Source organism: Oncorhynchus clarkii, chromosome 9 (genome assembly GCF_045791955.1).
Source record: "Oncorhynchus clarkii lewisi isolate Uvic-CL-2024 chromosome 9, UVic_Ocla_1.0, whole genome shotgun sequence".
NCBI lineage: Eukaryota > Metazoa > Chordata > Actinopteri > Salmoniformes > Salmonidae > Oncorhynchus > Oncorhynchus clarkii.
The window spans coordinates 66453309-66468653 of record NC_092155.1 but is presented as its reverse complement, the minus strand read 5'-3'; the positions used below and the strand labels follow the sequence as shown (position 1 = coordinate 66468653).

The 15345-nt window shown below is 43.2% G+C and overlaps 1 protein-coding gene across 1 annotated transcript in view; it reads right to left on the bottom strand.

Moving 5' to 3' along the window:
• Positions 1 to 94: 94 nt before the first annotated feature.
• The window catches only part of LOC139416764 (arf-GAP with GTPase, ANK repeat and PH domain-containing protein 2-like), a 27825-nt gene continuing 12574 nt past the window's right edge, over positions 95 to 15345 (bottom strand). Inside the window, exons 2-17 of the mRNA XM_071165818.1 lie at positions 15303 to 15345; positions 15057 to 15144; positions 14872 to 14957; positions 13101 to 13242; positions 12763 to 12897; positions 12366 to 12487; positions 10870 to 11046; positions 10569 to 10649; positions 10370 to 10474; positions 5291 to 5567; positions 5019 to 5150; positions 4305 to 4456; positions 3908 to 3998; positions 3416 to 3638; positions 1147 to 1438; positions 95 to 943 (exon numbers count right to left, since the gene is read on the bottom strand). The exon at positions 15303 to 15345 is cut by the window's right edge and continues 16 nt beyond it. Of these exons, the coding sequence (XP_071021919.1) occupies positions 812 to 943; positions 1147 to 1438; positions 3416 to 3638; positions 3908 to 3998; positions 4305 to 4456; positions 5019 to 5150; positions 5291 to 5567; positions 10370 to 10474; positions 10569 to 10649; positions 10870 to 11046; positions 12366 to 12487; positions 12763 to 12897; positions 13101 to 13242; positions 14872 to 14957; positions 15057 to 15144; positions 15303 to 15345 (2278 nt within the window). The 3' untranslated portion in view covers positions 95 to 811. The remainder of the gene's footprint in view (positions 944 to 1146; positions 1439 to 3415; positions 3639 to 3907; positions 3999 to 4304; positions 4457 to 5018; positions 5151 to 5290; positions 5568 to 10369; positions 10475 to 10568; positions 10650 to 10869; positions 11047 to 12365; positions 12488 to 12762; positions 12898 to 13100; positions 13243 to 14871; positions 14958 to 15056; positions 15145 to 15302) is intronic.

Genomic DNA, 15345 nt, shown 5'->3' with positions numbered 1-15345 from the left:
GGAAGGCTGCTTGAAAACCAAATATTTGTCAGTATTGCCCCCCAGCGGTTGGATGACAGTGGCACACAGGAGCCAGAGGGCCATAAAAACAGACTTTTACTTATGGAGTTATTTTATTTATTTTACTTACCGTTCATAGACGTTTCAAATAGAAACAGTGAGAAAAATAGATGACAAATAGATACATTGTAACAAATAACAAACAGAAAATGGTTGAAAGTATACAGTCAGATAAAATCCTATGGTCTATTGATAAAGTACTCTGAAAATCAAAGAAAACAATTGCTGTCAATTTTGTTGAATTGTAAATGTTACCCTGCATGGCTACAAACAAGTCTTAGATGTTCCAGCAGGCAGAATTACATAAAAGTACAGTATATATTACAAAATCATTATAATCGGTCATTGTATGTCAGTATGACTTCTCAATATTGTAAAACAGGCAAATGTATTATCTAAACAGATATAGTTTGTTACAGATTTAACCCACATATTTTCTCATTTGTTTGTATTTGTAAACAGACAACCATTGACAATTTCAGCAATATATTTGCCTTTAAAAATTGAATGAATATTGCTTTTTTAGTTGCTTGATATGTTTTCTTTCTGTGCTTTACTTTTGTAAGTGGAGTACCTTCTTTATATTCTTGTTACCTTCCTCACTTTCAAAACCACATCCATAGAAGCTTTTTTCACCAGCCTTTGTGTGCTTCCATGGCCGTTAAAGATACAAAACCCTCTTCCTGGAATTGGTATGAGCCAGGCTGCTGAGGCTGGAAGTGCTAGGTCTATGGGAGACACCAAGTGTGCGTCAATTAGGTGAGACCTCGTTAGGGCAGCCATGTTGCAGGAGGATGTCAGCACACTCTTTGCTCCCAGTTTTTCTAGCCATGGTCATGGCTGTCCGGCCCTGAGGATCCCTGGCCTTCACATCACTTCCATACTGCAGGGAGGGAGAGATTGAACAATTCACCATTTACATTCTGTATAAAATTACCCCAAAATATAATCATTGAGAATATGTGAATTAATTCATTCATTATTTTCATGTGACAACACTTGACTTGGGCTAAAGGCCAACAATTTGTGTCCGGTGCTTGGGGAAGATCATCATCAACAAATAATTTGTCGAGACCAGGGCCTTACCCAGACTAGCAGCTGTGTCATTACGACATCACCCAGCTGACAGGCAGCGTGCAGGGAGGTGTGAGGCTGTGGCTGTGAGGGTGTTCCTCCGTTGGCCAGGGCAGTGTTGATCTGCTCCTTGTTGCTGTGGGCCAGGAGCAGTAGGAGCCTGGGCAAATCCCTCTCTGTCACCGCGGAGAGCAGACACACAGACATCGCAGTGTCCCCTGGGCCTGTGGGGCTTGGAGCAGGCAGGGGTGCCACAAACACACGCTGCTCGTATTTTGCACGGATCCATGATTCTCTCTCCTCTCTGTGAGAGAGACACAAGCATACAGGTGAGTTACCACGGAAACTGCTCATGGATCAAGAGAGAGATCTCTGTGGCAACATACAGTATCTTCCAGGACGTGTGCTCCAGGCATGTGCTGACCAACTGGCAGGTGTCTTCACTGACATTTTCAACATGTCCCTGATTGAGTCTGTAATACCAACATGTTTCAAGCAGACCACCATAGTCCCTGTGCCCAAGAACACGAAGGCAACCTGCCTAAATTACCACAGACCCGTAGCACTCACGTCCGTAGCCATGAAGTGCTTTGAAAGGTTGGTAATGGCTCACATCAACAACATTATCCCAGAAACCCTAGACCCACTCCAATTTGCATACCGCCCAAACAGATCCACAGATGATGCAATCTCTATTGCACTCCACACTGCCTTTTCCCACCTGGACAAAAGGAACACCTATGTGAGAATGTTATTCATTGACTACAGCTCAGCGTTCAACACCATAGTACCCTCAAAGCTCATCACTAAGCTAAGGATCCTGGGACTAAACACCTCCCTCTGCAACTGGATCCTGGACTTCCTGACGGGCCAACCCCAGGTGGTGAGGGTAGGTAGCAACACATCTGCCACGCTGATCCTCAACACAGGAGACCCCCAGGGGTGCGTGCTCAGTCCCCTCCTGTACTCCCTGTTCACCCTAGACTGAGTGGCCAGGCACGACTCCAACACCATCATTAAGTTTGCAGACGACACAACAGTTGGCTAACCGGGCTATCTGAATTGTGTCCCGCCACCCACCACCCGCCAACCCGTCTTTTCCGCTACTGCTACTCTCTGTTCATCATATATGCATTGTCACTTTAACCATATCTACATGTACATACCACCTCAATCAGCCTGACTAACCGGTGTCTGTATGTAGCCTCGCTACTTTTATAGCCTCGCCACCGACAACGAAGAGACTGCCTATAGGGAGGAGGTCAGAGACCTGGCCGGTGCCAGAATAACAACATATCCCTCAACGTAACCAAGACTAAGGAGATGATTGTGGACTACAGGAAAAGGAGGACCGAGCACGCCACCATTCTCATCAACGGGTCTGTAGTGGAGCAGGTTGAGAGCTTCAAGTTCCTTGGTGTCCACATCACCAACAAACTAGAATGGTCCAAACACACCAAGACAGTCGTGAAGAGGGCATGACAAAGCATATTCCCCCTCAGGAAACTAAAAAGATGTTCTCTCTACTACCGCATGGCAAGCGGTACCGGAGTGCCAAGTCTAGGACAAAAAGTATTCTCAACAGTTTTTACCCCCAAGCCATAAGACTCCTGAACAGGTAATCAAATGGCTACCCGGACTATTTGCACTGTGTGCCCCCCCCAAACCCTCATTTACGCTGCTGCTACTCTCTGTTTATCATATATAAATAGTCACTTTAACTATACATTCATGTACATACTACCTCAATTGGCCCGACCAACCAGTGCTCCCACACATTGGCTAACCGGGCTATCTGCATTGTGTCCCACCACCCGCCAACCCGTCTTTTCCGCTACTGCTACTCTCTGTTCATCATATATGCATTGTCACTTTAACCATATCTACATGTACATACCACCTCAATCAGCCTGACTAACCGGTGTCTGTATGTAGCCTCGCTACTTTTATAGCCTCGCTACTGTATATAGCCTGTCTTTTTACTGTTGTTTTTATTTATTTTCTCACCTATTGTTCGCCTAATACTTTTTTTGCACTATTGGTTAGAGCCTGTAAGTAAGCATTTCACTGTTGTATTTGGCGCACGTGACAAATAAACTTTGATTTGATTTGATCATCTGCAACACATTCTTGGATTCAACTATTTAAATCTTATTCTAGTCAAATAATGGTCTTCATTGGACAAACATATTGGCTTTTCTTTTGAACTCTCACGAAACAGGTGACCATAAATAAAGAATCCAGATGTTTCCTATCTATCACACTGAACCAGGACCCTCACCGTGTGGCGTTGGGTGTGGGTTTGTGTCTGCCCTGGGTGTGGCATTCCCAGATGCTATTGGCCAAGTGGTTGCCGATGGCAGTCAGGACCTGTGTCAGCTCCCTGGGCCAGTCATCCAGGTCCAGAGAGCGGACGCGGGACAGGTGTGTCCCAAGATTACGGTGGATCCCTGAACACTCGATGCAGATCAACGCCCCCAGGTTGAGGCTGGCCCATGTGGGGTCTGGAGAGGACATCCAAACCAGAGCAGAGGGATTGAGATCGAGAGTAAGGGATTGAGTAAAATAAAGGCTGCTTCTAACGTAATCAATCATTTTGCACTAATGACTACTTTTTCATTACTACTGAAAAAAATGAATGGCTGTATCTGGTAGATAGTATAATACTGACCTCTTTGCACATGCATGGACATTGAATAGAATACGTTTTTAACTAGAGAGTTAGAGATATATATAAAGAGAGTGAGAGAGGAGGTCAAGTCTAGAAACCCACTTGGTGCTTCACAGTCCACACAGAAGCTGTTGCCCTTGGCATTGCGAATGGCCTGTATGGCCACCGCCTCACTCTGGCTGCTCCTCCGTGCCTATGAAAGAACACATAGTTGACATTTCACAAGTATGAAGTGGATGTGCATTGTGACTGAATACGTCTCTAAGGAATCAGCAACTTGGACCGCAACGCCTGTCAGTACACAGCCAATCAGCATTATCTTCACTCCCCAGTAGGGTTCCACAGGGAACGTATATACATGTTATATACTATAAAACATTCAAAACAATTTCAACTATTTCCATTTATATAGTCTATTATAAGAAATCAACTTTGAATACTATTTTTAAACAGTACATATTTCCACACATCCCAGGCTGCTGCCCAGTCAGTTCCTTGCCTTGTTCCTGAGGCTCTCACAGGATTGCAGGCTGGCCAGTATCTGGCTCTCTATGGCCGTCACCCAGGCATCTCTGTCCTCCAGACTCTGGGCCTCAAAGTGCCACGTCTGCCCTGTGCTGGACACGATGATGAAGCCAGTATTCTCCTCATCTACAAAGACACGTTGAAAATGTAATACCATTAGTTCGCCATATTTAGTAAGTTCAAATCCTGGTTAACACTTCTTTACAGTACATACACAAAAAGCACATGTAACCAGCATAAACACAGACTCACTTCATCACGATGAGATGTTTGCTGATCATTTTAAAAAAGGACACCGAGCCGGCAGACATTGTGCATGATGCAAAAAAGTTGAAAAAGGGTGATTGAGAGAAAGAAAGTAACGAAAACCAACAACAAACCTTACAAATCACAGGTCAATCCAAAATGTCTAATACACTTGCTAGGTAGAGAGACAAACAGACAAACAGGCATAAAACAACAGGTAGATACAGTGAGCCAGTCAGCTCCTCACTGTTCCTTGTTGTTACCTGTCTTGTTATTGTTTCTCAAGGTACCAAAGCTTTTTAATTTCCACATTTTGTGCTTGGCTGCGGGGCAACAGCTTAGCCCAGATTAGCAGGAGATGAAGGAAAATAACAGCAAAATAGATTTATATAGAGTGCAGAATAATCTGGTAGAGATGTACAGTAGGAGGCCCAGTGCTCACCTTCAGCCTGTCCAATAGCTGTGTCGCCTTTCTGGTTCATACTCTTCTTCCTTGTTTTCTTCCTTTTGTCCATCATTGGAGAGGATTGACCATCTTTTCCAAAAGGGGGACTGGTTGCTCCTTCAATAGCATCTGACATTGGGGTACAAAGATGAATAAAACACTGTTTGTTATGTGTTGAGGGAACTTGCAGCTCTGGTACTATCATGCTCCAAAGCCCACATTGACATACTGTATATTAGAAACGTATTATTATTACATTTCTGACATACCAGCACTATGTGACTTGCTGGACAGTGTTGATGGACAACGTTTTACTCCTCTATCTCTGGGAGAAGACAATGCACCAGGCTGTTCTTCAACAGGCACAAGGCTTGGTGGTAACAATGGGGCACTGGCGCTCTCTGTGGGTGCAGCATCCTTGGCCACACCGTTCAGGCCAGGGGAGGGCCCATAAGGTGGGACTGCCCTTGGTGGGCGTTTCCCTGGAACCTTCACTGTGACACGCAGTAGGTCGATCTCTTTAGCGTGAGAATTCTGTATATAGTCCTGAAACCACCAAGATTATACCTGTTAAACTAGATTGATTTGCTAAATTTCACGAGACTAGAAATTAAATGGGGGGTATTTTCTCGAAATATTGCAATTTTACTGTGTATTACAGTTCTCAGCACAGTGAATTCTCACATCAAAATAGATTTCAACTAATTTAACATCATAAAAAATATATATACAATTGTACAAGTTCTCCCACTTAAAAATATGAGAGAGGCCTGTAATTTTCATCATAGGTACACTTCAACTATGATAGACAAAATTAGGAAAAAAATTCCAGAAAATCACATTGTAGGATATTTAACCTGTTGGATCTCTAGGGGCGCTGTTTCATTTTTGGATAAAAAACGTTCCCGTTTTAAGCGTGATATTTTGTCACGAAAAGATGCTCGACTATGCATATTCTTGACAGTTTTTGAAAGAAAACACTCTGAAGTTTCAGAATCTGCAAAGATATTGTCTGTAAGTGCCCCAGAACTCATTCTACAGGCGAAACCAAGATGATGCGTCAAGCAGGAAATGAGCAGAATCTCTGAAGCTCTGTTTTCCATTGTCTCCTTATATGGCTGTGATTGCGCAAGGAATGAGCCTACACTTTCTGTCGTTTCCCCAAGGTGTTTGCAGCATTGTGACGTATTTGTAGGCATATCATTGGAAGATTGACCATAAGAGACTACATTTTCCAAGTGTCCGCCTGGTGTCCTGCGTGGAATTCGGTGCGCAAACGTCAGCTGCTTGTACTTTTCCATTTGATTGAGGGGAGAAACCATGCTTCCACGAACGATATATCATTGAAGAGATATGTGAAAAACACCTTGAGGATTGATTCTAAACAACGTTTGCCATGTTTTCAGTCGATATTATGGAGTTAATTTGGAAAAAAGTTCGCGTTTTGAGGACTGAATTTTCGTTTTTTTTTTGGTAGCCAAATGTGATGTACAAAACGGAGCTATTTCTAATACACAAAGAATCTTTTTTGGAAAAACTGAGCATCTGCTATCTAACTGAGAGTCTCCTCATTGAAAACATCCGAAGTTCTTCAAAGGTAAATTATTTTATTTGAAGGCTTTTATGTTTTTGTTGAAATCTTGCGCGCTGGATGCTAACGCTAATGCTAACGCTAAATGCTACGCTAGCTAGCCACTTTTACACAAATGATTGTTTTCCTATGGTTGAGAAGCATATTTTGAAAATCTGAGATGACAGTGTTGTTTACAAAAGGCTAAGCTTGAGAGATGGCATATTTTTTTCATTTCATTTGCGATTTTCATGAATAGTTAACGTTGCGTTATGGTAATGAGCTTAGGTCTGTAAATAGAATCCCGGATCCGGGTTTGGTCGACGCAACAGGTTAATGAATTTATTTGCCAATTATGGTGGAAAAAAAGTATTTGGTCAATAACAAAAGTTTATCTCAATACTTTGTTATATACCCTTTGTTGGCAATGACAGAGGTCAAAAGTTTTCTGTAAGTTTTCACAAGGTTTTCACACACTGTTGCTGGTATTTTGGCCCATTCCTCCATGCAGATCTCCCCTAGAGCAGTGATGTTTTGGGGCTGTTGCTGGGCAACACGGACTTTCAACTCCCTCCAAAGATTTTCTATGCGGTTGAGATCTGGAGACACAGGCTAGGCCACTCCAGGACCTTGAAATGCTTCTTACGAAGTCACTCCTTCGTTGCCCGGGAGGTGTGTTTGGGATCATTGTCATGCTGAAAGACCCAGCCACGTTTCATCTTCAATGCCCTTGCTGATGGAAGGAGGTTTTCACTCAAAATCTCACGATACATGGCCCCATTCATTCTTTCCTTTACACGGATCAGTCGTCCTGGTCCCTTTGCAGAAAAACAGCCCCAAAGCATGATGTTTCCACCCCCATGCTTCACAGTAGGTATGGTGTTCTTTGGATGCAACTCAGCGTTCTTTGTCCTCCAAACATGACGAATTGAGTTTTTACCAAAAAGTTATATTTTGGTTTCATCTGACCATATGACATTCTCCCAATCTTCTTCTGGATCATCCAAATGCTCTCTATCAAACTTCAGACGGGCCTGGACATGTACTGGCTTAAGCAGGGGGACAGGTCTGAAACTGCAGGATTTGAGACCCTGGCGGCGTAGTGTGTTACTGATGGTAGGCTTTGTTACTTTGGTCCCAGCTCTCTGCAGGTCATTCACTAGGTCCCTACGTGTGGTTCTGGGATTTTTGCTCACCGTTCTTGTGATCATTTTGACCCCACAGAGTGAGATCTTGCGTGGAGCCCCAGATCGAGGGAGATTATCAGTGGTCTTATATGTCTTCCATTTCCTAATAATTGCTCCCACAGTTGATTTCTTCAAACCAAGCTGCTTACCTATTGCAGATTCAGTCTTCCCAGCCTGGTGCAGGTCTACAATTTTGTTTCTGGTGTCCTTTGACAGCTCTTTGGTCTTGGCCATAGTGGAGATTGGAGTGTGACTGTTTGAGGTTGTGGACAGGTTTCTTTTATACTGATAACATGTTCAAACAGGTGCCATTAATACAGGTAACGAGTGGAGGAGCCTCTTAAAGAAGAAGTTACAGGTCTGTGAGAGCCAGAAATCTTGCTTGTTTGTAGGTGACCAAATACTTATTTTCCACCATAATTTGCAAATAAATTCATTAAAAATCCTACAATGTGATTTTCTAGATTTTTTCTCATTTTGTCTGTCATAGTTGAAGTGTACCTATGGTGAAAATTACAGGCCTCTCTCATCTTTTTAAGTGGGAGAACTTGCACAATTGGTGGCTGACTAAATACTTTTTTGCCCCATTGTATACAGTACCAGTCAAAAGTTTGGACACACCTACCCATTCAAGGGTTTTTCTTTATTTTTTAAAAATTTTCTACATTGTAGAATTATAGTGAAGACATCAAATCTAAGAAATAACACATATGGAATCATGTAGTAACCAAAAAAGTGTTAAACAAATCCAAATCTATTTTAGATTTTAAGGTTCTTCAAAGTAGCTGTCACGACTTCCTCCGAAGTCGGTCCCTCTCCTTGTTGGGGCGACGTTCGGCGGTCGACGTCACATGTCTTATAGCCATCGCCGATCCACCTTTGATTTTCCATTTGTTTTGTCTTGTCTTCCCACACACCTGGTTTCAATTCCATCAATTACATATTGTGTATTTAACCCTCTGTTCCCCCATGTCCTTGTCCGGTATTGTTTATTGTAAGTGCTTGTGCACGTTAATTCTGGTGTGCGTCGGGTTTTGTACCCATTTATTGATTGTTCTGGTTTCCGGTGGGTTATTATTATTAAACCGCTCTGTTGGAAACACAGTTTTTGCTCTCCTGCGTCTGACTTCTCTGCCGCCAGTATGCACCCCTTACAGTAGTCACATTTCCTTGATGACAGCCTTGCACATGCTTGGCATTCTCTCAACCAGCTTCACCTTGAATGCTTTTCCAACAGCCTTGAAGGAGTTCCCACATATGCTGAGCACTTGTTGGCAGCTTTTCCTTCACTCTGCGGTCCAACTCATCCTAAACCATCTCAATTGGGTTGAGGTCAGGTGATTGTGGAGGCCAGGTCATCTGACGCAGCACTCCATCACTCTCCTTCTTGGTCAAATAGCCCTTACACAGCCTGGAGGTGTGTTGGGTCATTGTCCTGTTGAAAAACAAATGATAGTCCCACTGAGTGCAAACCAGATGGGATGGCGTATCGCATTAGAATGCTGTGGTAGCCATGCTGGTTAAGTGTGCCTTGAATTCTAAATAAATCACCCACAGTGTCACCAGCAAAGCAGCCCCACATCATCACACCTCCTCCTCCATGCTTCAAAGTGGGGACTACACATGTGGAAATCATCCGTTCAACTATTCTGCATCTCACAAAAATCTCAAATGTGGACTCATCAAACCAAAGGACAGATTTACACCGGTCTAATGTCCATTGCCCGTGTTTCTTGGCCTAAGCAAGCTTCTCATTATTATTGGTGTCCGTTAGTGGTGGTTTCTTTGCAGCAATTCGTCCATGAAGGCCTGATTCACAGTCTTCTCTGAACAGCTGATGTTGAGATGTGTCTATTACTTGAACTCTGTGAAGCATTTATTTGGGCTGCAATCTGAGGCTGGTAACTCTAATTAACTTATCCTCTGCAGCAGAGGTAACTCTGGGTCTTCCTTTCCAGTGGCGGTCCTCATGAGAGCCAGTTTCATCATAGCACTTGATGTTTTTTGCGACTGCACTGGAAGAAACTCTCAAAGTTATTGAAATGTTCCGGATTGACTGACCTTCGTGTCTTAAGGTAATGATGGACTGTCATTTCTCTTTGCTTATTTGAACTGTTCTTGCCATGGTATTTTACCAAATAGGGCTATCTTCTGCATACCACCGCTACCATGTCACAACACAACTGATTGGCTCAAACGCATTAAGAAGGAAAGAAATTCCACAAATTAACTTTTAACAAGGCACACTAGTTAATTGATATGCATTCCAGGTGACTACCTCATGAAGCTGGTTGAGAGAATGCCAAGAGTGTGCAAAGTTGCCATCAAGGCAAAGGGTGGCTACTTTGAAGAATCTAACATCTAAAATATATTTTGATTTGTTTAACACTTTTTTGGTTACTACATGATTCCATATGTGTTATTTCATAGTTTGATGTCGTTACTATTATTATACAATGTAGAAAATAGTACAAATAAAGAAAACCCCTCGAATGAGTAGGTGTGTCCAAACTTTTGACTGGTTTTGTATCTGATAACTAAGATGAGATCATGTTACTGGTGTTGGTCTGGTTGATTGTGGTGTGACTTACATTGTGGCTGGGGTGATAGACCAGTGAGCCGTTGTTGGACAGAGTGACATATTTCTTCTTCCACTCTTTGTTCAGTGAGCTCCCACTCCGCTTTGATAGGATACTCTGTTACAAACAATGGGTTTAATGTCATTAGGTGACTGAAGAACTGGAACTAATCTATTCATTATACACAATATCCAGTGTGTGTCACACTGACCTGTTTGATAGCGATGGCCCGGCCACTGCCCACGTCACCTTTAGGGTCAACATTCTTTTCACTGCCACTGCCTCGACGGTTCTGAGAGAAGTTGTATCAACATTATAGGGTTAGAGATGAGAGTGTGACAGGTATAAATATGGACTGACACAAGTGTACAGGACAGATGCGAAACTGTGTGACTATTACTGTATGTTAAACTGTACATTTATTTTAGCTCATATGGCTCTTTGAAACATTGTTCCGCTGATGAAAGATTCCAATAATTTGATCACCAGAGATTCTGAGAACAGTAACTGACCTTGAACAGAGAGGTCCGCCGTTGAGGGATGTTTCTCATGGACCCTGAGGAGGTGATACTGCCACCACCCTCTACCGCTGCCACCGCCCCTGCCCCGCCCCGCAGCTCTCTGTGGCTGATCACAGGGGTGGAGGGTAGGGAGGAGGGGTAGCCACTATTCAGTCCTCCATTACTGGCCTGAGAAGGAGAGGGAGGGGAGGACAGGGCGACAGACAGGGAGACAGACAGGGCGAGAGACAGGGGGACAGACAGGGGGACAGACCGGGGGATGGACAAGAGGGCAGACGGAGAGTGGCACAAGGAATACAGAGAGAGGATGGGGACAAATGAGATGAAACAGAGAAAACTAGACAAATGGACAAGACAACATGCTCTTCCTCCTGAATACATTTGGTATCTACTAGACTAAATCCTACATCTGTGGTTCCCAAACTTTTTGAACCATTCTTTGAATCCATCAAGGTCCTCTTTTAAGCCCCCAGATGAACAAAAAACTCCCGCCTTGGGCCAATCAGTATAATTTTGTAAATGTCGGATCTCTATGGAAAGATACATAATTCACCCAAGTTTAATCGAAATTGGACCAGTGGTGTCTGAAATATCACGTGGGTTAGCTAGACTCATATTCCTGAGTATGTGTGCCAAATTTCCTCTCTGAGTCAAACAGATCAAGAGATATAAACATGTGTCTGTTATAGCGCCATCGTGTGGTCAACATGAATGTTCTTGCATATGTTGAATCTTCACAGTGTTTGCAACATGTGAACCAACTTTTGATACAATACGAATATCCTTGACTGATTTGCATTTATGTGCATAGAATGTTATGAAGATGTTTATGTGCGTGAATGTTTATTGGTCAATATTGGCCATGATGTTTTAGGTGCTAGTCTGGAAAATATTGCGTTGAGACATCTTTGTCCATAGCTGCCACGTAACAAGATTTGTGCAGATCGGTCATTCGGTGCCGAAAGAGTAGCCTTTTATGTGTTTTTCACAAAATTCGAAAAGGTGGAAAATCCATCATTGTGGACCTTGTGGGTCCCTGAGACAAATTTGGTCCTTGTGAGGAGAGTGACCTATGTACCAAATGTCATGACTAGGTCAAATTGGGTGAGGGGTGTGACCTTTCAAAGTTTGCATTTTAAATCTGTTGTGATAGCACAACCATCTAGCCAATCAGTGTAATTGTATAAATGGCAGCTCTCTATGGCAAGACGCATCATTCACCCATGTTTTGTCAAAATCAGGCTAGTGCTGTCTGAGATATCGTACTAATGCAGGAGACAGATCCACAGTCCCCTCCCCGATTTTATTGTGGGTGACAACAATGTATCTAGCCACAGCTCAAGGTTTAGTCCTATAGGAGGAGCTTCAGTACTGTAGCTGGTATCCACCTGTGGGTCCCACTGCACTACAGTATTAATTTTCTGTCAACAACACAGAAGAGATAAGCCTGGGGAAAAGACAGATGTGAACTGTGTGAGGCATGTTACCTGTCCAGGGAAAGATGCTGACCCCGATGTGGAGCCCCCAGAATGACTGGGGGAGTTAGGAAGAGACTTGCAGGAGGCCAGGAACGCAGACTGTTTCTTCTGTGTGACTATTTTCTGGGCAGCTGAGAGGAGAGAGAAATACTGCACTAGTGAGATGGCACTAATCGCTCATTACTTCAGGATGTGAATTGTAGGTGTCAGGTAAGTAAGTACAGCTGTGCATCTCTGGTCAAACAATGATATAATCCTTTATGTAGAATGACATTGCTTTTAAATGATTTGTGAAGCATTTGTGTATAGTGCGACCGGAATGATTTATTGTGTTAAAACAATGGTAATGTGTCTGTACCTTTGGGTCCCCAGCTCTGACACCAATGCTCAACGTCAGTTAACTCACCCTCCTGAAAAACCCGGTCTACGTTGAGCCCATAGGTGGCACAGGTCTCATAGAACACACAGTGCCTCACATCAACACATAGCTGCCGGGCACGCATGTCCTCAATCACACGTGGGTTGGTACTGCTGATTTTGTCTATAGAAAGAGGACAGAGGAGACCGTGGGGCTTCAGACACTGAGATGAAGTCATATAGGCTACAGTAGCTTGTACAGTATATGCTCACTTTCTTCCATCTAATTATATAAAATAAGACTAATGGTTCTGTAGATGCTATCCATCTGTCCTCTTACATTTCCCTGAACATATCCATCCATTTTCATTCCTCCATGTTCCGTACCTTGTGTCCCAACCACAACAAGTGGGATGTCAGCACGGCTGCGGTGTGTGTTGAGCTGGCTGTACAGCTGGTACACATCCTGGAAGCTGGCCTCATTCTCCAGACTGAACACAAGGACCACTGCATCTACCCAGTTGCTGAACTACAGACAGAGATTTGGTAGGAGAGGGAAGAGAGGCGAGAGGCGAGAGGGAGACAAGTGCCAGATGGGTCAGGATAAGGATTAAGATGAGTTGGTTAGATTGTAACTCTGTAATTATTTCCCAACTCATCATTGTGCATCAACAACAATGCAACAAGGTATACAGTGCATTCGGAAAGTATTCAGACCACTTCCCTTACAGCCTTATTCTAAAATGTATTAAATAAAAAAATGTCTTCATCAATCTACAGACAATACACCATGACGACAAAGTGAAAACAAGCTTTTAAGACATTTTTGCAAATTTATAAAAATAAAAAACAGAAATACCTTATTTATACAAGTATTCAGATCCTTTGTTAAGAGACTGGAAATTGAGCTCAGGGGTATCCTGTTTACGTTGATCAGATCCTCTCTGACCAAGGCCCTTCTCCGTTTCTCAGTTTGGCCGGGTTTCTAAACTTCTTCCATTTAAGAATTATGGAGGCCACTGTGTTCTTGGGGACCTAAAATGCTGCATAATTTTTTGTACCTTTCCCCAGAACTGTGCCTGGATACAATCCTGTCTTGGAGCTCTATGGACAATTCCTTCTACCTCATGGCTTGTCAAACGTATGACCTTTTAAAGACCGGTGTGTGCCTTTCCAAATCATGTCCAATAAATTGAACTTACCACAGGTGGACTCCAATCAAGTTGTTTTATTTTTTACTTAACCTTTATTTAACCAGGAAAGCAGGACATTATGGTAGAGTGGCCAGACGGAAGCCACTCCTCAGTAAAAGGCACAACAGCCTGCTTGGAGTTTACCAAAAGGCACCTAAAGGACTCTCAGACCATGAGAAGCAAGATTCTCTGGTCTGATGAAACCAAGATTTAACTCTTTGGCCAGAATGCCAAGCATCACATCTGGAGGAAACCTGACACCATCCCTACAGTGAAGCATGGTGGTGGCAGCATCATGCTGTTGGGATGTTTTTCAGTGGTGGGGACTGGGAGACTAGTCAGGATCAAGGGAAAGATGAATGGAGCAAAGTACGGAGAGATCCTTGATGAAAACTTGCTCCAGAGCACCTGTTCCAGAGTGCAGGACCTCAGAATTGGAAAACAGGACAACACAGCAGGACAACATAGCCAAGATAATGCAGGAGTGGCTTCGGGACAAGTCTCTGAATGTCCTTGAGTGGCCCAGCCAGAGCCAGAGACCTGAAAATAGCTGTGCAGCGACGCTCCCCATCCAATCTGACAGAGCTTGAGAGGATCAGCAGAGAGGAATGGGAGAAACTCCGCAAATACAGGTGTGCAAAGCTTGTAGTGTCAAACCCAAGACAACTCGAGGCTGTAATCGCTGCCAAAGGTGCTTCAACAAAGTACTGAGTAAAGGGTCTAAATACTTATGTAAATGTGATATTTCTGGGTTTTTTTATACAATTGAAAAAATGAATAAAAATCAGTTTTTGCTTTGTCATTATGCGGTATTGTGTGTAAATTAGTAAGGAGAAAAAACTATTTAATCCATTTTAGAATATGGCTGTAATGTAACATAATGTGGAATAGCTCAAGGGTTCTGAATACTTTCTGAATGCACTGTACACACACTCCAGCAAGTACACTAGTACATTTACACACACCTGTGCATCAGGAGTAACTGCCTCCTCTCTGATTAGCAATAGATGACTCTGTCCATCTACCAATACCTCCTTCTTATACCTCCCCCCTGACAATGGAACAGCAGAGCAGAGGTTAGTTATTGTGTGTCAGAGAGCCACTATGAAAGATAAAATGGTAGCACAAGAAAAGTGTTTTTCATGCTTACCTTCAATCTTCTCTAGTGGAAGATAACTGCCTGTTATGTATCTGTTTATCAGCGCTGACCTGCCACTCCGAAGACTTCCCAGCACCCCCTGCACAGATTAAAGAAGTTAGACAACACACACACAGCCTACTGTACAGATACACACATCTTCACTCATGGTAGCTTCCCTGAATAGAGTGTGAAAAGAGATGAAGCTCCATCTAACTTTTCTTTCAATTCATCTTTAATGAGGATGCTTTGTCTTACCACACGGAGCTCAGGGATGGATCGACTCAGGGTCCACTCTTGA